A 21258-nucleotide genomic window follows, 5' to 3' on the forward strand; every position below is an offset into this window, starting at 1 on the left:
GAATTCCATTGGAAGTTTGGCACCAGACTGAACACTGGTCTAAGTCAAAATTTTCTCTTTAGTCCTGTGATAATATTTAAAATCTACACTTCTGCTATGGTAGCTGCTAGCCACATGTGACTATTTAATTTAATTAAAATTCAGTTCCTCAGTTGCACTAATCACATTTCAGGTTCTCAGTAGCCACATGTGGCTAGTGGCAAGTACATTCAATAGTTCAGGTAAAGAACATTCCATCATCGCAGAGAGTTCTATTGGGTAGTGCTGCTTTAGAGGCTTGTATATTGATAATAACTTGTCTACTAATTTTTAAAAAAATTTTTAAAATTTATTTATTTAGGCTGGGCCAGATCTTAGTTGTGGCAGTCAGGATCTTCGTTGAAGCACATGGGATCTTCATTGTGGCATGCGGGATCTTTAGTTGTGGCAGGTAGACTCTTAGTTGTGGCATGCATACAGGATCTAGTTCCCTGATCAGGGATCAAATCCAGGCCTGCTGCATTGGGAGCGTGGAGTCTTACCCACTGGTCCACCAGGGAAGTCCCAACTTGTCTACTAAATTTTTTTTTATTTTGCGGTACGCGGGCTTCTCACTGTTGTGGCCTCTCCCGTTGTGGAGCACAGGCCCCGGACGCGCAGGCTCAGTGGCCATGGCTTATGGGCCCAGCCGCTCTGCGGTATGTGGAATCTTCCCGGACTGGGGCACGAACCTGTGTCCCCTGCATCGGCAGGCGGACTCTTCAACTGCTGCGCCACCAGGGAAGCCCTTGTCTACTAATTTTTAATGGTGGTGAAAGACGCAGAAATGTCTATTTTGTATAAGTTTTATTTATAGCATTTTGGTCAGTATGTAGAAGATGATGTCGCAGGATGGCTTTGTTTTCTCATTTTAAAAGGGTCATTGAAGAAAGTTTGAAAAATACCAAAATACTGTACAATAAAGGAGAAAATAAAAATGTCAGGCAATCCCAAGGGATAGGATTTTTGAAGTATAATATACAAGTGCAAATATCACAAGAGTGCAGCTGGATTAATTTTCACCAACTAAATAATATACATATATGTCTTTTTACCACGGGTTCTCTATTCCTGGGTTCTTTTTGATTCATGGCTTGATTGTTTGGATTTCATAATCATGCAGTTTCCTCAAGAAGAGTACATAAATATATTTCTTATTATATCACATCAAGAGGCACTTAATGCCAGTTTGTCTCACTACTGCTAATGTTAAAATTGACCACTTGGTTAAAGTGGTGACTACCAGGTCTCCATTATAAAGGCACATTTTTCTTTTGTAATTAATAAGTAATCTGTGGGGTGATGTTTGGAAACTATGTGAATATCTTGTTTCCCAACAGCTTTTCACCCAGTGATTTTAGCATCCATTTATGTACCTTGCAGGAATCACTTATTACATGGGAGTTGCAAAATGTTGATTTTTAAAATTTTGTCGTTCTATTTATAATTTTTAGCTAGCATTCTTCTTGAAGGAAGAACTTTCCCTTTCTCTCCCATTTCCTTTCTTTTTTTTTTTTTTTTTTTTGCGGTACGCGGGCCTCTCACTGTTGTGGCCTCTCCCGTTGCGGAGCAAAGGCTCCGGACGCGCAGGCTCAGTGGCCATGGCTCACGGGCCCAGCCGATCCGCGGCATGTGGGATCTTCCCGGACCGGGGCACGAACCCGTGTCCCCTGCATTGGCAGGCGGACTCTCAACCACTGCGCCACCAGGGAAGCCCCCATTTCCTTTCTTTGATTCTTCTTTTTTCCTTTTTGTTGTTGTTGTTGTAAATACCCCAGGTATTTCTCATGAAGTTGGTCAGTGTGACTAATCACTATACTTTGAGACTCATTGCTATAGTCACATCTGTATAAGTTCTACTATACCAGGAGATTTTTTGCTTTATACAGGTTGGTCATCTTTATGATGTGTTTGTTCTTAAACTGAGAAGTCTTACAGAATATAATTGTTCTAGTATAAATTTAGATTAAAAATTAAAAATACCATTTTGGGTTTTTCTTGATTATAAACTTTTCAGAATCTGAGGCAACTGTGTTAAGGAATTCCCATTTACACTAGGCAAGAAAGTAAACAGTAAGTGGAGAGTAGGGTAACAAACACTTACGGTATCAAAAAACAACCGTGAAAAGGATCTGTCTTAATGTGCTAGCCCATTGCAGTTTAACATATTGCTTACAACCTTCACAATAGAATTTGAGTGACTTCAGTTACACATTCCAGGAGACTGGCAGTCTGTTACAATCAGAGTCTGAACTTTAGAGCAGGCTAATTTACAGCAATGGGATGAAGAAAGTTGTGGATTTGTATTACACACTCTCACCTGACACTGTATCTGATCCCTTACCTGCCGATTGACATCTTGAATGAGCTCTTTGAAGCAAGTTCCAGCTTAATTAAAACGTTTGCTTGGTTAGCAGTGATCTGTGAAAGCCTGTGATAAATATTGAATCAGGTTCACCTGCTGGTTGCTGTGAGTAGATAAACAGCTGCCTTGTGCAGTTTAATCATGAAACTGGCAGTAGAGTACTACTGTTTGAATTTTTAAAAAAGAATAGTGGAAAAGGTATAGTTATGTCACTTTTGCTATCTTACTAGAGTGTGTGCTTATGTGAGATTTTGCACAACAGGCATTCAGTACCTGTTTAGGTGGCTTGGACAACAGCAAATGGTTGATAAAGATTAACAGTAAACCCTTCTTCATATGCCTCAAAGTATAATTCAGTATTCATTGACTTTTTTACCACTAACTCTTTAGGTGCATGATGCTTTGAAATAAAAAAGGGCAGTATTTTGCTTTTTTGCCAAGTTAAATGGTAGGTAAAAATGATCCTGTTAAAGATTTAAGGTTATGACTTCCAGCTTCTCACAAATTATCATGAATTTCGTAGCAACTTGAAGAACTTTAGATTTTACTTTATCATATGTAAAATGGAGTTAGAAATATACATTAGTGAACTAAGTATTTTAGAATTATGTTAACATTATGTAATTAACAAACATTAAAAGAGAAATTAATTTACAAGCAGTAGGGGAACCTTTATAAAATTATCTTCTTTGGACTGTCAACTTGTTTATTCCTTTACAGAATTAATGTGACTAACCAAGTTGGTTGTTAAGAAAATGCTATTTCTATTTTATTTCCATTGTAAAATCAGACATAAATTCTGGAATAAAGCCTTCATCCAAATAAGTCACAGTCTTCTTTGAGCACATGATGAAAGTTATGGACTGACTTTCTAAAAATGCATACAAAATTGTGTTTGTAGTTTCTGGGTGATCTCAAACTCTCTCCTCTGTAACAGTCCATGGATGTAAATTAAGAACCTATTTCCTAATAAATTAGTTGAAAATTTTGGTCAGGACGGATTAAGATGAAAGTTATCCTGCTAGGTATTAAGCTGCTGAGGACGAACAAGTGTATTTGCTGTTTTAGGTTCCTTTTAAGCATTTTTCAGGTATATTGTCTACTACAGTCCTTAGCTCCAAGGGTTATCTACCATAGTGGGGATTCCTAATTCTTTTCATAAAGTTTTCATAGTTTTATTCCTGTCATCAGTTTGTTTGGAAGTTTATGGGGAAAATAAAATGTTATTTAAGTCATACTCAGCCTGCTCAACAATTTTTTTTGATATTTATGTCAATACATGGGACTCTCTGGTTCATATTTTTTTATTATATACAATATTCCATAGATTAACAGAACTCCACAGTTTATCCATTGTTTTGTTGACACACTTGGCTTATTTTCCTCACTATTAAAACAGTACTGCAAAGAATATCCCTATTGTATCTGTCTTAATTTGCAAGAGTTTCTCTGGCATGTATGCCTAGCAGGGTCATGCTGGATCAAAGGGTCTATGTATCCTTGATTTCACTAGATCACCAATTTGTTCTCCAAAGTGGATGTGCCACTTTATACTTGGATCAGCAGTGTATGAGAGAGTTGCTGTATATCCTCTCTACCCAGTCTGGTGGATGTGAAATGGAATCTAATTATGGTTTTAATTTGCATTTTCCTAATTAGTAATGAGGTTGAGCATTAGGTTGCACATCTTTTCAGATGTTTGTTGGCTTTTCCGCTTTTCTCTCCTGTGGTTTTCTTGTTCTTGGGCTCTTTTTCTTCTATTGGGTTTGTTTTTTAAAAATTGATTTGCTGGAATTCTTTATATATTGTGAATAATGATCCTCAGTTGGTTATATACAGTGCACATATCTTCTCGAGATTGTGTTTTCAGTCATTTGTGCTTTTGGTGTATTGTTTAAGAAATCCTTTCCTATGTTGAGATAATGAAGATATTTTCCTGTATAGGGACAGAGAGTTTATGGCCCACAAAACCTAGAATATTTATTTTTTGGCCCTTTACAGAAAGAGTTTGTTGAATCTTGCTCTAAAGAGTCTCTTATTTGAGAATTTTTGTTTTTTTCCCTTTTGGAATATAATATCCATCCTGTTAGAAAATATTTGACTTAAATGTCAACTAATAATAAGTTAAAATAGTTATTGTGAAATAAATTGTATAGCTTATCCTTAAGAATATTTTGTAGTTGCATTCAGGAAATAATGCGCTTAGAGTACCAACTTTAAACAGTTCTTTACCTCGTGAGCGAAACTGGTATTGATAAACACACCTTGTAGAACAATTAAAAAGTAAAGCCCTCTTTATGTCAGTGGGGTGAAGTGACCCTTGTCATTGTCTTCTACTTGGCTTGATATATCAGGAATTCTAATGTTTCTTGAATGAATGAATGAATGAGAGAGTACATGTAGAGTGCTTAGCACAGGGACAGCCTTAATAAATGACAGCTATTAATAATGAATATATCAGGATATGTGTTTGTCACCCACAACTACCGTGGCCCAGACATTAGCATAACAAGATGATTTTTCTTTTTATTCTTGAAAAATAACAAATTGTCCTGTATTTTTTCTTTTAAAAGCTAACCTTTTTATTTTGAAGTAATTTTTTGATATGCGAAGGACTTCAAATTAGGGCATCAGTTAAGCATCTACAGATAAAATGTGGTACATGGGTACAGTATTTGGTTTAAGGACATTAGTCACAATCTATCAATTAAAAAAAATTAAGTTACAGTTATATGCAAAACACCATGCTCAATGAATGAGTAGATGAAGTAATGTAAGACAGTTTCTGTCCTCAAATAATTTGGAGTGTGGTTGAAAGACAATGCATGCACATATGTTACTATTTCATGGACCTAGTTTTCCCCTTATTTCATACCAGTAAGATTCTTTTTGGTCTCTTTTCCTCTCACTTCTTTATTACTTATCTTTCATATTAAATATATCCTTTTATGCTTGCTTTTAGAATTCAGTTCATAGACAGCTTTTAGATACTCCCCTGATTTATGAATTTACAAAATAACATCTCTGACAATGCAATAGTTTCTAACTACTCCTTTATTATTTTCCTTTTTAAGGCATAGTCACCATGCTAATTTTTATTTTTCCAAGTATTTAGGCATAGTAATTTTTGTTGTTGTTGTGGGGAAAGGCTAGAGAGAACTATGAAACTTTAGAGGTTGATGTAGTTATCTTAATCTACTTAAACTTCTGATTGTAGCCTTGTGAAAGGAATAGTGGCAAGGAATCAGCAGTTGGCCTTTCAAGATCAAATGTTATATTCTTTCTTTATCCTTTCAAAAAATTTCAATATATGTCTCTATGTAGTATGACAAGAGAGGGAATAAATAGAAATTGTTAGACACAAAATTTTCTAAAATCCTTGGTTGTTGACCTAAGAACAGTTTTGGCTACTGTAAATTTGAAATGTATTTTTAAACAATTGACTCCTGCATGTGGAACTAATAATAGAGCTGTCACACCCACATGTATCTCTTGTGTTTCTCTTTAAATGATAATAGATTTTTTTGCTGTTATTTGGGTTAAGTTTTCTTGCCTTTTGTTGAAGTAAAAGAACTCTAGACAGTTTCCAGCTATGGGAAAAGAAGCCATCTCTTAAGGAGTTTCGTTCTACCATACAGTGTAGCTATTTACAGTTCTTAGAGATTACAGGTGTTGGGAGCCCATGTGTTTTGTCTTCTTGACGTTCAGATATATTAGATGAGAGAGAATATTTTTTAATTTATTCTCCATTTTCCTAATATAGTCTCTGTAAATTTAAAGAGCAAAAACAAAAGGAAGACATCCCTATGAAAGATAAACTTGATCATTTGTTAGCAGGAGAAATGCTTAGTGAAAAATATTTAATTTTGTTCATCTATTGTTTCAAAACCCCTAGGTCAAAGGGTTTCAGAGAGAGGCTAGAAAATATTAGCCTATTATTGGAGTGGAGGATATTATGACTTCCTGTCATTGCTGTTTCAGGATTCTTTCTCTAGTTTTCTTACAGAATTGAAACTTGCTGATTTTGGTACAAATAATTCTCTTTTGTTACTAAATAATTGTCTTTTTTAAGCCTCTGTTCTATTGCTACATTCATTTATTTCCATCTTTAAATATGATTATACCGAATCCTTTAAATAGAAACTCCAATAGAAGATCACTTCTGAAGAAATAATTCCCCTTTAATATTGCAAATAAATAAGAATCACCTTTCTTAATTTCTATCTTCTACTCTACTTGTGCAACCACCCACTGAAAAACCATCTTCTTTGAGGAGTCACCCTTGAGTTCATAGATGGTATAATTAATTCAGAGCATTTTAAGACTTAAACAGAAAACATTTTTAGTATAAAATTAGCTGTGGTTTAAAATTTTCTCAGTTATGGAGTGAAAAACTAATTTAAGTTACCTAAATAAAGCTGCTCTAGTGGGAAGAGTTTTCTGAAGCTAGTTCTTGATCTTTTACTTTTGTTAGTACAGCTACTAGCATAATATTTTAAGATAAGCAGATCCCTTTTTAAAATTATTAGTGCAAATACCCCTTTTAAGAATTAAAACATTTGAATACAAGGCAGCAAGTTATAAGTCTATATAATAGCATCCCTTTCTATTTGAAAAAATATGGAAGATATAATTATATGTAGAAGGGTCTGCAAGTTATTTGTGGTGGTGATTGACTTACTTTGTATTTTTCTGTAGCATTTGAATTTTTTGTTTAGAAAAATAGTGGAATGAAAATAAAAGGAGTGGGTGATAAAGCTTTAAGTGGAATTCATGTTGAAAAGTGTTATATCAAAAAGTAGGTTTTCCGAGCTCTGAAAAAAGGCCACATTATTGAGTTACTTTTTATGCTTGTATATAATATATCCATGTGGAATATAACAATGCATTGATCCCTAGCATTCTAATATTCAGAGTGAATTTAACTGTATCATAGGGAAGAGATATAATATAACTGAGTGAAAGATTGAAGGTATGGAAAAGTCAACTAATTCTGCTACCAAGAGTTACCTTAATTCTTTTACTGAGTTAATTAATTAATGTGATCATTGCAAAGGCTAGAAAGGAATTCAGTCAGAAATATCATGATATAGTTTGTATGCCGTTTTCTGTGTGACCATAAATTGTTAGATATTGCAACATATGTAACATAAACCACATGTCAGCTGTTTCCTGCCTCACTGTTGACAAGAGCCCCATTCATAACTCTTCTTTTTATCCTTTCAGTGAATAAGTAATTATTCAATATAGAAGGCAGGATATTTGGAACTGGCTATTTAATGTGGCAGCACTCTGTAATGAAATCTGCTGTTACTGGCAACCTGAGAGGGGAATGTAACAATTCCAGCATGGCTGTAACTTTATCTGCTTTGACTGACTGTTTATTTGGCACATCAGTGAACCTTTTATCCCAGTGAGTGACAGCTCCAGAAGGGTCACATTTACATCCATTCTATCATGTATTGTAATATTTAATGGCGGACAAGGTTGAGCGAGACTGGGAGTAATTTGAACTTGCTTTTCCACTGAGTTGAGGCTAAAAGACAGCTTGATCCCCAGTATTGTGGTGTAACATGCTATGACTTAGCATTTGTTTATGAAGGCTAATCTTACTGATTATAATTTTAAAAAAATCTGCAGTTAAATGGTGTGTTTGTTCTACTAAACTAAAACTCTAGTACAAATTCTCTTAAGCTACTGTGCTATTTAGTTTTTTTCCCTATCAGTGACCATTCCTATAAACTAACCATTTAATAGTCTTTCTCTTAAATGAGGCTGCATTCTGTCTCATAGTAACTGAGGTTGAGAAGGGAGTAGTTATTAAGAATTCCTGGGTTCTAATATATAGCATAAAGCTTTTAAAATTTTTTTATTTTTGAGAGTTTGGAAACAGGAGAGAAAAACCAGCTAAATACTAGACTATACTCCTGATGTTCCATAAGGTGCCTTTATATAACTATTTTAATTATGAAACTGAATTGAGTAAAATTGTCCAGGAAAAGCTATCCTGACTGGTAATTTTACTGATGGATTTACATTTCATGACAGGTAATTGAATTTCAGATGTACTTGTTCCACACAAGCAACCTGCCTTTATTATTAAATATTAATAATTTGCATTCATTTTCATACTTTTGCTAGAGAATAGTTTTCTTGTTTTTGACTGATGCTTTAGATTCAGCTTGATATTTCTGTTCTTCTGTAAGCTATATTTAAAATGCTTTTTAAGATGTTGGTATATTATAGGATATTTGAATGGACTGTGCTGTAAAGAAAAATAGCACTATCAACTCTAAATTGTAATATCACAAGTTCACTTGAAGCCTAAGCAAAAATGAAAATTGTCCTTTGTTTTATCTTATTTTTATAATTTATGAAAGAGGATAATTAAAATATACTTAAAACATTTGGAATTTGAGAGTTGGAGTAGTATGTTAGAATACAATGCAAATATGGAAACATCATTTATAATGATAAAAATGGTTTATCATTTATTTATGAAGGAGAACCAATTTGAATTTGTAGTTTTTTCTTTAATGGCAAGTTTTAGATGATGTAACATCATGAATTTCTCTTTATTTGACAGTTGTGATTCACTGCTTATAGTTTTGATTCCATGAGAGGTTTGATAACAATTTTATGGTAGTCCAGACATTAGTTATCTTTTCTTTCCTTTGTTACAGCCCCCTGGTAACTGTTCTAGGTGCTGTTGTTCTACTAAACAAGGAGACAGTCAAGATTCTTCAAATACCACTAAGAAGGATCATGGGGGGAAGTCCAAGATACCCAAAATATATTTTGGGACACGCACACACAAGCAGATTGCTCAGATTACTAGAGAGCTCCGGAGGACAGCATACTCAGGGGTCCCAATGACTATTCTTTCCAGCAGGGATCACACTTGTGTCCATCCTGAAGTAGTAGGTAACTTCAACAGAAATGAAAAGTGCATGGAATTGCTAGATGGAAAAAATGTGAGTAAGTTAATGTATTTTAGAGGAAAAATTAGCTGAAAAGATTGATTACTTTTTAATGTGTTCATTTTATATGTACATTTACAGCAATAATCAAATAACTTACAAAAATCAAATTGATTGCTAGTGTTGATATTTTTTAAAAAATAATTTTACTATAAGAAAGTCTTTACTCAAGTTTTAAATTATGGGTTTTTGTCCTAAAGCTTGGGGATATTTATTTATTTCCTTGAAAATTAATTTTCATTTTAGTCACCCGTCTTCATACTTTCTTCTTTTAAATCTCTCTACCCAAAATAGTCAAACGTGGATGTCATATGAGGAGATTAAAAACATTTAAGTGATTTAGTCTAACTAGATCTAATTAATGTATTTAACATATTTAAAAACTTCAAAATAAGGTAGTTTACATAGGCCCTCTCTTTGAGCAAATTTTTAAATGTTTTTTAATTGAGAAATGTAATGACTATACTGTCTCATAATTCTGATTAGTACAGACTTCTTTCAAAAAATTATGTTAAATTATTAACTGAAGATATGTTGATGGTTTTGAAATTTTCCAGGGATATTTAGAATAATACAAATTTTAGCTAGGTAGATAAATCTTTCTTACTAAAGACATGATTTTTTAATAATATTTTGGTAGTATTAGTTTGGCAGTCTGTGTACCAGTTTGATAACTAGTTTACTCTAAAATTGAAGTTATAGGTCTGGAATTATACCTAGAAATTATTGGTGAAGCATAAGTTGATAGTATATGAAATGACCAATGATATTTTAATATATTTTGAAAGTTGTTCTGTCTTTCTGTATTTTGTCAAACATAAGTGGTTCTACACAAAAGGCTAAGAGCTATAGCCTCTAGAGTTTCATTTAATTGATATATCACCTCCTACCATATAATGCGAATAGATTATTACGTTTTATGCTTTTCTTTGTCAGTGCTTTCTTTTATGGAAATTTATTCAAGCCTTATTTGGGGTTATTCAAAAGAAACTTCAACAGATATTCAAACCTGATAATATGAAGTATAATTACTAAGGGGCTTCAGTGGGAAAACTTAAGTGACTTGTTCAGAACCAGGAAGAGAATACAGAATAATTGAATCAAAACCGTTGTTGAAATTCTGTGATCATACTTGTTTTCATATCAGTTCTTTTTAATTAACTGAGGAACTGTGAAATCTCTTCACTCTGTATATTTAAAAAGTTATCTTCAAAGAGAGATAAAAATACTAAAAAGCCAAATGGTAAAAAAATAATAAAATAGAGAAAAGGCTCTTCATGATAAAACCCCATAAATTTTATATTTAAGTAGACTTCTTTCTGTAAGTGGCTAACTGATCTACTAAATTCCTCAAATGCTTGAAATTTGTTTTCTGGCTATAATAGTCTATGTAAGAAGACTTGCTGGCGTTGTCATTATCTTTTACTACTTGTTATTGAGAAAATTATTATGTAATTTATTATGTGTTTGTTATCCCATTAGTAAAAACAATTATAAAGTTTAAGATTGTGTATTGAAAGCAAATATTTTATGTAATCCTCTAGAATCGTGCAGTGGTGGTTATGTTTTTTGATTGGTCTTTATCCTCCAAAGTTTGAATCATGTAAAAATAAAAATCCAATAGACTTTTTCATTGGCCTTTGGGTTCTGTTTTCAAGTAAACAATTCTTTTATTTTTGAATATTAGTATTATAAATAATTGAAGATACCTGCTTGTAGTTGTTTTGACCTAATTCTGCCTCAGAATGCCTAGCTCATAGGCGTACATGAACATTCTTTTTCTTGTTCGCAAGCCCTCAGGGTAATTTGGTATTGTAATGAGGGCCAATTACAAAGTCACTAAAGGTGTCTATGTTTACCATGGCTGAATTACCAAAGAGAAATGATAAATAGATACCTGACAGTTTGAGTGAAAAAGAGTTTAAAGTGTGATAACGCTTCAATTGACAGACTCCCCTCAGGGTTATATTACACTGCTAAAATGGATGAGCTTTTCTGGTTTTGCTATCAGCCTCCACAGCAGTGTCATTCTAAGTGCCCTTAAAGTGTAAACTTTCTGAGTTTTTGGCTTGATCCAAAGGCACATGTTTTTTTGTTCACTGTTTCTTTTATGCTCCTATACTGGAAGAGCAATGCACTTATCTGCTAAAAGTTAAATTTTGTTTCAACTAAGAAAAAATAATCTTAACTAGCCCTAGAAATAACTCTAAAAAGTTATTTTAGGTATAGAAGAATATCTATTTTTTGTTAAGATGAGATTTAACAGTCCATAACCATAGACTCTGAAGGCCACCTTAGTGATCATTTTGTACAAATAAAAACTTTCAGAATAGTATGGAAGATACTTGGAATGAAGAAATGGTGAATGTCATATTATTAAGCTCAATCTGTATCAAGCTCAGTATGAAAGATACTTGGCACATCTTCAACTGTCTCTTGACCTCAGAATCATAGAATTTTAGAGCTAGAAGGAACCTTAGAAATGGCATAGTCAGTGGGTCAGAGGAATCTTAAAAGGCTTCTAATTCAACTACTCTTTTGATGCCTAGTCACATGAGAAAAATGGGCCCTGAAGTTTGCCCAGTGTCAGACAACTAATTAGCAAGGAAGGAAGCAAGTCTTCTAACTGCTAACCATTGCTGTTTTTACTACACTAGAAACAAAAATGAAAGATGGCATCATAGTGTGGGGAAGTTGACATGGCATGAAGGGTAAAAAAGAGTAGTAGAGATTAGACAAAGTAAGTGAAAATAATATAAAAATGAAACAAATAAAGAAGGTTAGGTGAGCCCTTTCTTCCTAATTTTTATTTTTAATACCTTGGAGGACCAATAAGCAGCATGGCTTTAGGAGAATTAGCAGTCCTCAGCTGATCATGCCTTGTCCTTGGATTTGCTGACATTCTTTTATAGGTTATGACCTTTTTATGATTTACTCCATTTCTAGCAATGTCTAGATATTTTTGTGTATGTAATGAGGTATGAATGTTTTAAAAACATAGATTTGCCTTTTGTATAGTTCATAGATAAAAATACACACACACACACACACATATGTACATATCCCCCCACTGGTTAAGGACAGCAAACTGGGAAAGATAAATATTGGATTTCAAAATCACATTTAATTTTTTTTCGATATATAAAATTAATGAATTAAAATGGCTCATTATTTCACCACTTAGTCCCAAATGACAATTGAAAAAGAAAAGTAACATATACACGGTTAGAGACTCAAAATTACAGAAATGCATTAAATGAAAAGATCTCTCTTTCCAGTTCTTTCCATCCCCTTAAGGGAACTACTGTAAGGTTTTATGTATATTCTTCTAAAACATTTAAAATATGTATTTTCTATAATGTATGTGTATAGATTATTTTTAAAGCTTAAACCCATCAGCACATAGACAAATCTAACTTATTTTTTAAGGGCTATATCTTTTGTATGAATTTTTGCCACAATTTATTTAACATATCCCCTGTGGGTAGACGTTTGGTTTATTTCCAATTTGGGGGGCTATTAAACAGTACAGTATATATATATTTAAATGGTGAAATTTTATTTGGTAGTTACTGACAAATTTCCAGTGCACTTCTAATAGAAGTAGAAGTTTATACTTCTAATTTTATACATCTTTTAATAGGATATGCCACACCTTTGCTAGGACTGGATTTTATCAAACATCTTATTTTTTGATTGGTGTATGTTAATAAAATTTTTTTACTTCTAATAATAGAATGGCAAAGGACATTAGTAAATAGTACATGAAAGAAGGTATGCAAATTACTGTTGAAACTTTTTAGAATGTTCGTACAATGTAATGTTAAACCTTGCTAGAAAGTGTGAAAAATACAAATCAAAACAACAGTCTTCTATTTTTACCTTTAAAATAGGCAAAGATAAGAAAAGATAATATTAATGTTGATAAAGGTGTGGAAAAAGGATAATGTAAAATGCTATACATTTTCTGGAGAATAATTTGGTGATACGGTTTTCAAGAAACTTAAAAATATTTTTACTCTCTGATCCTATAATGCTATTTCTAAAACTGTATACTAAGAAAATATTTAGAAATGAGCATAAAAATTCTTATTGCAGATTATTTATAAAGCAAAAATTGAGAACAGTCTAAATATCTAGTAATAAACTGGTTCATCAACTATGGCACATTAATCCAGTGTACATATATAGGCAACAGTGAAAAGAAACTTGGCGATATGAAAAAATATTTCTGATAAGATTTTTAATAAAATAGGCTAAGAGAAAAAAGGAGATCCCAGTTTTGTAAAAAAAAATATTTAGTGGCTAGATTGTTAATAATCCTCAGTGCCTGGGGAAAATTTGCTTTGTTCTCATTATTTTAAAGTTGGGTCTCATTATAGAGATATATCCACAAGTATATATGTATAGAAGAAATGTGAAATGAAATACATCAAAATCTTGATAGTACATTGTTTGTATAATGGGATTTTAGGTAACTTAGGGCTTTTTGGTACTCTTATATTTTCCAACTTTTTGTAGTGAATACTCTTTTTTCCCCTAGGACATTTCTCCTGCCCCCCTTCCCAGTTTCCATTCTTCCTTTGTTTTTACTTATTTATATTTGATTAAGTAATACTGTCTCATGGCTCAAATTGAAAAGGTACAAAAGTGTCTATAGAGAAAAATGTCTTTCAGTCCTGTTCCCAAGTCACTTGGCTCTCATCTTTGAAAGCAACTAGTGATACCATTGGCCTTGTGTATCCTTCCAGATCCTTCCAGAAATATTTTTGTCTAATACCACTTTAATCAGAACAAAGTCACAACAAACATACTTTTAAAAATATGTTTCTCAAGTTAATTTGGGATATTTCCAGCTATACTGATCTGGAGCTCTATCTGAGTTAACTAATATAGTTCTTTAAAATGGTTGTATTATAGATGTGGTGTATGTACTCTGTCTCCTCTGTTAAATCTTTACTTTGTGGCTTTAATGATGTTTCTAAAATTCTGAGGTGAACTTGTGTTATTTCTTCTGTTCTAGTATTGCTTCATATTTCAGCTATGCATTTTTTTTTTTTAGGGAAAATTCTGCTATTTTTATCATGGTGTTCATAAAATTAGTGATCAACACATATTACAGACTCTCCAAGGGATGTGCAAGGCCTGGGATATAGAAGAATTCGTCAGCTTGGGGAAAAAACTAAAGGCATGTCCATATTACACAGCACGAGAACTAATGCAGGAGGCTGACATAATATTTTGTCCCTACAACTATCTTCTAGATGCACAAATAAGGGAAAGTGTGAGTAGATATGTAAAAATTAAAAGAACTGTTTTCCTACTATTGGGATATAAGTGATGAATGTAAAGCTTTTAGATGTTTTAACGTCTTTTACTTTATTCTTTGCTTTATATTTAATTTATGGAAATGTGTAAACAGATTAGAGTATTGAAAACATATTCTAGGGGGTATTAAAAACTGAATTTTAGACATTGTCATTTTAATTTCCAAAGTAATAAGCACTTCTAAGGACCTAGTACTGAAGTGGAATCATAACAGGGTTTTTCAACCTTGACGGTAATGACATTTTGGGCTGGATAATTCCTTGTTGTGGTGGGCTGTCTGTGCATTGTAGGATGTTTATTAGCATCTCTGGTTTTATCCACTAGGTGCCAGTGGTACCCTCGCAGTTGTCACAATCAAAAATGTCTCCAGACGTTGCCAAATATCCCCTGGGGTACAAAAAATTTCTCCCATTTGAGACCCTTATATAGCGATCTCTTTATGAATAGAAAGAATGATTTTAAAACATTTATCTAAAGAATCTGTGTTTTGAAGAACTTACGTTGGGAGAATATGCATACTATGCAAATTATGCTCTGTGAAGTTTGAATAAGTGAATTTGGATACAGCATTTGTGTTTATCTGCCTGGTTCTTAGAGAAATCCAGTTGTTACAGCATAAGACAAAAAGTGAATAACTTCATATATTCAGTTGTTATTCCTCTCTTTAGATCTGACTCTACAACTTTCATTAGCTTTCTATTTCTGTAAGTTTAAAATGAATAGGCATTATGTTTAATACCCCTGCTATCCTTCCTCTTATTTGGCTGCCTTTCAGCTAGGTCTCTTTCCGTTGAGCAACGGTGTATATCAATGCCAAGTCAGTCTTCCTCTGCTTAAAAATCTCTTATATCTCTCTTTGCTCATGGGATAAAGTCATATTTCTTAAGCTTACTCCCAAGATGATCAGTAGTCTGACCTAAATCTGCCTTTTCAGCCTTCTCTGCTACAGACTCCCAACTTGAACTCTTCAAAAACTTACCTCAAAGTCCCCTGAGGATACCTTGTTCTTTCCTGTATCTCTGCTTTTGATTACACCTATATTGAATTGCCCTACTCTCTCTTTGTGTATCCAAATCCAAATCCTGCTCATTTTTTAAACCTCAGTATATTTCCTACTCTTTTATGGTTCTTTCTCAGCCATCTACAGCCCTCTGTATATTATTATTTCCTCAGAATAACTCAGTGGCAATTGCTTTGTGACATTTTGTATTAGTCAGGACTCTTTCAGTTGCATTTGACACAAACCCAGCTTCAATAGAGCTTAAAAAAATATACTTGACTATCGTGATGATTTTGTAATCAGGCAAGTTCTTCCCAGTAGGAACAAAGATAACCATAATCAGCTAGCTTTTCTCCAGCTAGGTAACCTGGAAAAAAGAATATGATTTCACATTAGCCACCCATAATTACTCTGATTGGCCTAGCTTGGATCTCATACCCATTCTTGAACCAGTCATTGTGACCATAGACAGATGGAATACTTTATTTAATTGACAAGCCTGGGTTCTAAGTCTACCCACATTATGAGAGTGGTGATGTCCCTTGATTAACAGCTTAACAGTCCTACAGACATCACATGGGAGTTGGGGAAGAGCACTTCTCAAAAGGGTTGCAGAAGAGACTGAAATGAAACAGATACATACTATATTGTATTAGTATTTTGAGAGTCTTTTGAATCTTGTGTTGTTATTTTCGTTTTAAAGGTTTTTTTTTTATTCTACTTTTTATATTATGTTGGAGATCCCTTATACCCCTTTGTGTAACCAGCCATATGTTGATTTTGGCTCACTTAACACATATTATTTTGGTTGATAGGTTTACAAGTATTTTGAGAGTGAAAAATGGAAAACTGTAATGCTGAGCTGATATTTGGTTGGCCTAAGTGCTTTAAAATTTTAAGACTGAGAATCAGTTGCTTATATAGTTGGACTTGTGATATTGGCCTATAGTGTGAATTTTTTAATGAAATATCTTGCCTATTGCTGTTAAATCCATTTTGCTGAATGTTTTACAGGAAAACTCTTTTATCTTATAGATGGATATCAATCTGAAAGAACAGGTTGTCATTTTAGATGAAGCTCATAACATTGAGGACTGTGCTCGGGAATCAGCAAGTTACAGTATAACGGAAGTTCAGCTTCGGTTTGCTCGGGATGAACTAGATAGTATGGTTAACAATAATATAAGGAAGAAAGACCATGAACCCCTACGAGCTGTGTGCTATAGCCTCATTAAGTAAGAACATTTGTCTTTCAGTGTCATTTGTGCTGCCTTTGTATTAAAAACATGTTTTATTGTGCCAAGTATTTTACAATTAGTAAACTTTGACCAGGCTACTTGGGAAATGGATTGTTGTTTGCCCATTAAAGGTAGAGATAGGCTAGTCCAAACTTTTGTCTTGTTCAAAAGAATATAGTGAATGTAACTGATTTTTAAAATTGATAATTGTGAATCTTATTCCTAATTTAGCAGGATAATTTAGTAGTCCCATAAGATGTGTGTAGGATATTGGGCTGAACATTAACTAAACATGGTTTTAATTAACATATTTTAAAATTCTGGACCATGGCTTTATTTTATCGCTTTATCCTACAGTTTGAGTAGGATTCTGGTTTGATGAGTTTCATTTAACCAAGATTTCAATACTGTAAAATAATAGATTTAGTATTTTATTTATCTATTTTTAAAATTATTTATTTATTTGGCTGTGTCAGGGCTTTGTTGTGGCACACAGGATCTTCGTTGTGGAATGTGGGATCTTTTCATTGCAGCACCTGGGCTCTTCTCTGGTTGCAGAGTGTGGGCTCTCTAGTTGTGGTGCATGGGCTCTAGAGTGCACAAGCTCAGTAGTTGTGGCGCGTGGGCTTAGTTGCCCCACGGCATGTGGGATCTTAATTCCCTGACCAGGGATCCAACCCGCGTCCTCTGCTTCGAAAGGAGGATTCTTAACCACTGGACCACCAGTGAAGTCCTGATTTAGTATTTTATTGAAACTTACATTAGATAGTTTCCCTTTAATTAGGCGTTATGTTGTTGATCTAGAATCTCTTTACCTTAGAAAAAAATGTTACCTGACACTACATCCCGTTCCATTTATTGCAGCACTTTTCTGTTCCCTTCACAGTATATATTTTTTAAAATTTGCATGTTTATACATCCACATGTTCAAACATAAGAGGTTTACAAATTTATATTGTAAAAACCTTTTTCCCACCCCATCTTCCATCTGCTTAATTTCTGTCTTCCTGAACAAGTTTATCATTTAGTTCATATTTATGCAAAAATGAGCCAATATAGATACTTTCTCTTATCCCTCCTTTTTACCCAAATGATGGCATCTATACATACACTTTTTTCTTCTCCATTTTAAACATAAAATATATTTTATTTTTGGGTCTTCCCTGGTGGTGTAGTGGTTAAGAATCTGCCTGCCAATGCAGGGGATACGGGTTCAATCCCTGGTCCGGGAGAATCCCACATGCTGCGGAGCAACTAAGCCCACGTGCCACAACTACTGAGCCTGTGTGCCTCGAGCCCATGCTCCACAACTAGAGAAGCCACCACAATGAGAAGCCCACGCGCCACAACAAAGACTAGCCCCCGCTCGCCACAACTAGAGAAAGCCTGTGCGCAGCAACGAAGACCCAATGCAGCGCCCCCCCCCCAAAATATCTATATAGATGTATGTTTTATTTTTTCTGCTGTATAGCAAAGTGAATCAGTTATACATATACATATATCCACTCTTTTTTTTTTCTTTGGTACGCGGGCCCTTCACTGTTGTGGCCTCTCCCGTTGCGGAGCACAGGCTCCGGATGCACAGGCTCAGCGGCCATGGCTCCCGGGCCCAGCCGCTCCGCGGCATGTGGGATCTTCCTGGACCAGGGCACGAACCTGTGTCCTCTGTATCAGCAGGCAGACTCTCAACCACTGCGCCACCAGGGAAGCCCTTATGTTTTATTTTTTAAAAGCCAGTTTATTGAGGTATGATTGACATATATAAAACTATTAATATTTAATGTATAAAACTTGATGAGTTTGAGATAAGTATACATCTGTGAAACCATCACCATGGTTTTTAACATAAACATACTCATTGCCTCTAGAAGTTTCCTTCTGCCCTCTTTATTTATTATTATTTGTGATAAGAACACTTAATATAAGACATACCCTCTTAGCAAATTTTTAAGTATACAATATAGTATTGTTAGCTGTAGGCATTGTACTTTATATGTACATTTTTCTGTATCTTGCCTTTTTTCACTTAACAATATATTTTGGAGATCTTTCCATATCAAGACCCAGAAAGCTTCTCAGTTTTAAAAAAACAGTTGCCTAGAATTCCATTGCATGGATGTACAGTGATTAATTTAACCAGCCTCTGATAGTAGATATTGAGGTTGTTTTACAATCTTTTGCTATTACATTGCTGTAACGAACATATGCCCTTTCATCTGTCTGGGAGTATATCTATAGCAAAATTTTTAGAAGTGGGATTCTTGGGTCAAAGCATAGATCTACATGTAATTTTGATAGGTATTTTTAAAATTTACACAGTAGATGGTTGAGTGGAAGACTAATTTATACTCTGACCAGCAATGTATGAGAATATGAAAGTTGTTTTTTTTCTAACCTGATGGGTGAAAAGTATCCCAGTGTACTTTTCATTTACATTTCTCTCTTTTTTTAAAAAATGTATTTATTTATTTGGCTGTGCCAGGTCTTAGTTGTGGCACGCGGGATTTTTGCTGTGGCACACGGAATCTTTGCTGCGGCATGCGAGATCTTTAGTTGCAGCATGAAGGATCTAGTTCCCTGACCAGGGATCGAACCTGGGCCCCTGCATTGGGAGCACAGAGTCTTAACTGCTGGACCACCAGGGAAGTCCCTCATTTACATTTCTCTTAATGTGTGATTAAGCATTTTTAAGGGCCATATATATGTCCTTTTCTGTCAACTCTCTGTTGACATTTCTGTCTTTGTTCTTGTTTTTATGGTTCTTTTTCTTATTGATTTGTAGATGTTCTTTGTAAATTGACCCTTTGCTTGTGATAAGAGTTGCAAACATTCCCCTCCATTTTGCTATATGCTTGTGTCTTTCCTTGTGGTATTTTTGCCATGTAGAAGTTTGTCATTTCTATTTCACAGCATAATTTGTTGAAAGAGTTGTCTGTAGTTGCTGATTCTATTTTCTCACTTCCCATTCTTTCCTTATCCATCCCAGTAGTGTTGCTGTCTGCATAATTCTACTGAAACTGTTCTTATCGAGATCTCCAGTGATCCAGAGATTGCTAAGTGCAAAGGTTATTTTTCTGTTATTTTACTTAGCCTCTCAGCATTGTTGGATACTGTTGACTACCACCTTTATGAAAAGTGTTTTTGTCTTCTGTGGAATAATAGAAAATATGTATTCAATATATTGGTCTCTGTCCCCAGTTCCTGGCACGGAAGTCCTAAAACCTTTATAATTTCCTAAGTGATAAGAGCACTAAGAGCATTTTCTGTTCTACTATTTCATTTTTGGCCCCAGTTCCTGACAGAGCTCCTAAATCCCCTGGGATTTCCTGGATGACAGGTCTGTCTTTTGTTCTAATGAGGTGATGGGTTTGTGGGCTCCTGGATGGGTCTGGTCACTAGAAAGACCAAGGCATGTTTAAAAGCTTGGAACTTTCAGCCCACCTCCCCTCTGGGAAGAGGAGAAGGGCTGGATATTGAGTTAATGTTCCATCATGTCTTTGTAATGAAGTCTTCATAAAAATACCAAAAGTACAGTATTCAGAGAGCTTCTGCATTGGTGAACACACCTATGTACTTGGAGTGGGGTGCACTTCACCTCCACAAGGACAGAAGCTTCTGTGCTTGGGACCCTTACAGACCTCACCCTATATATCTCTTCATCTGACTGTTAATCCTTTATTATATAATAAACTGGTAAATGTTTTCCTGATTTCTGTGAGCTGTTCTAATAAATGCTCAAACTTGAGGAGGGGGTCATGGGAGCCTCTGATTTACAGCTGCTTGGTCAGAAGCACAGATAACAACCTGGACTTTTACAACTGGCATCTAGGTTGGGGGTGGGAGGGACAGTCTTGTGAGACTGAGTGCTTAACCAGTAGGGTCTGTGCTAACTCCAATTAGTGTCAAAATTGAATTGAATTATAGGACACCCATCTGATGTCTCAGAGAATTGCCTGTGTGGGAAAAAACCCCACATACACGTAGAGACCAGAGGTGTTAGAAGTGAAGTAGTGAGAGTAGAGCAGACACACAGGAATGTGTTTTCCTAGACAGCTTCCATGACATCTTCTGGTTTTCCTCCTCCTCACAGTTCGTTCTTTCTCAGTTGCTTTTGATAGTTCTTACTTTGTTTGATGTCTAAACGTTGAAGTACCTCAGGGCTTGGTCTTGGGACCTCATTTCTTTTCTAGTTCTGCACTCTCCTTAATTTACATAACCCTAGTGCAGTGCAAATGAGGCCTGAATCTGTGTCTGTCCCAACCTCTCCCTGGAATGCCATTTTCATATACACAACTATACTTTCTATCTCTGTTTGGATATAAAATTTCA

The 21258-nt window shown here is 34.6% G+C and overlaps 1 protein-coding gene across 1 annotated transcript in view; it reads left to right on the plus strand.

The window, feature by feature from the left end:
- BRIP1 (BRCA1 interacting DNA helicase 1) overlaps window positions 1–21258 on the plus strand; it is a 197276-nt gene that overhangs the window by 49991 nt on the left and 126027 nt on the right. Inside the window, 3 exon segments of the mRNA XM_022552603.3 lie at window positions 9067–9357; window positions 14426–14647; window positions 16727–16926. Coding sequence (XP_022408311.2) covers window positions 9067–9357; window positions 14426–14647; window positions 16727–16926 — 713 coding nt within the window.

This window comes from Delphinapterus leucas, chromosome 19 (assembly GCF_059928025.1).
Source record: "Delphinapterus leucas isolate spDelLeu-1000000601 "Yukka" chromosome 19, BTC_Dleu_Yukka2, whole genome shotgun sequence".
NCBI lineage: Eukaryota > Metazoa > Chordata > Mammalia > Artiodactyla > Monodontidae > Delphinapterus > Delphinapterus leucas.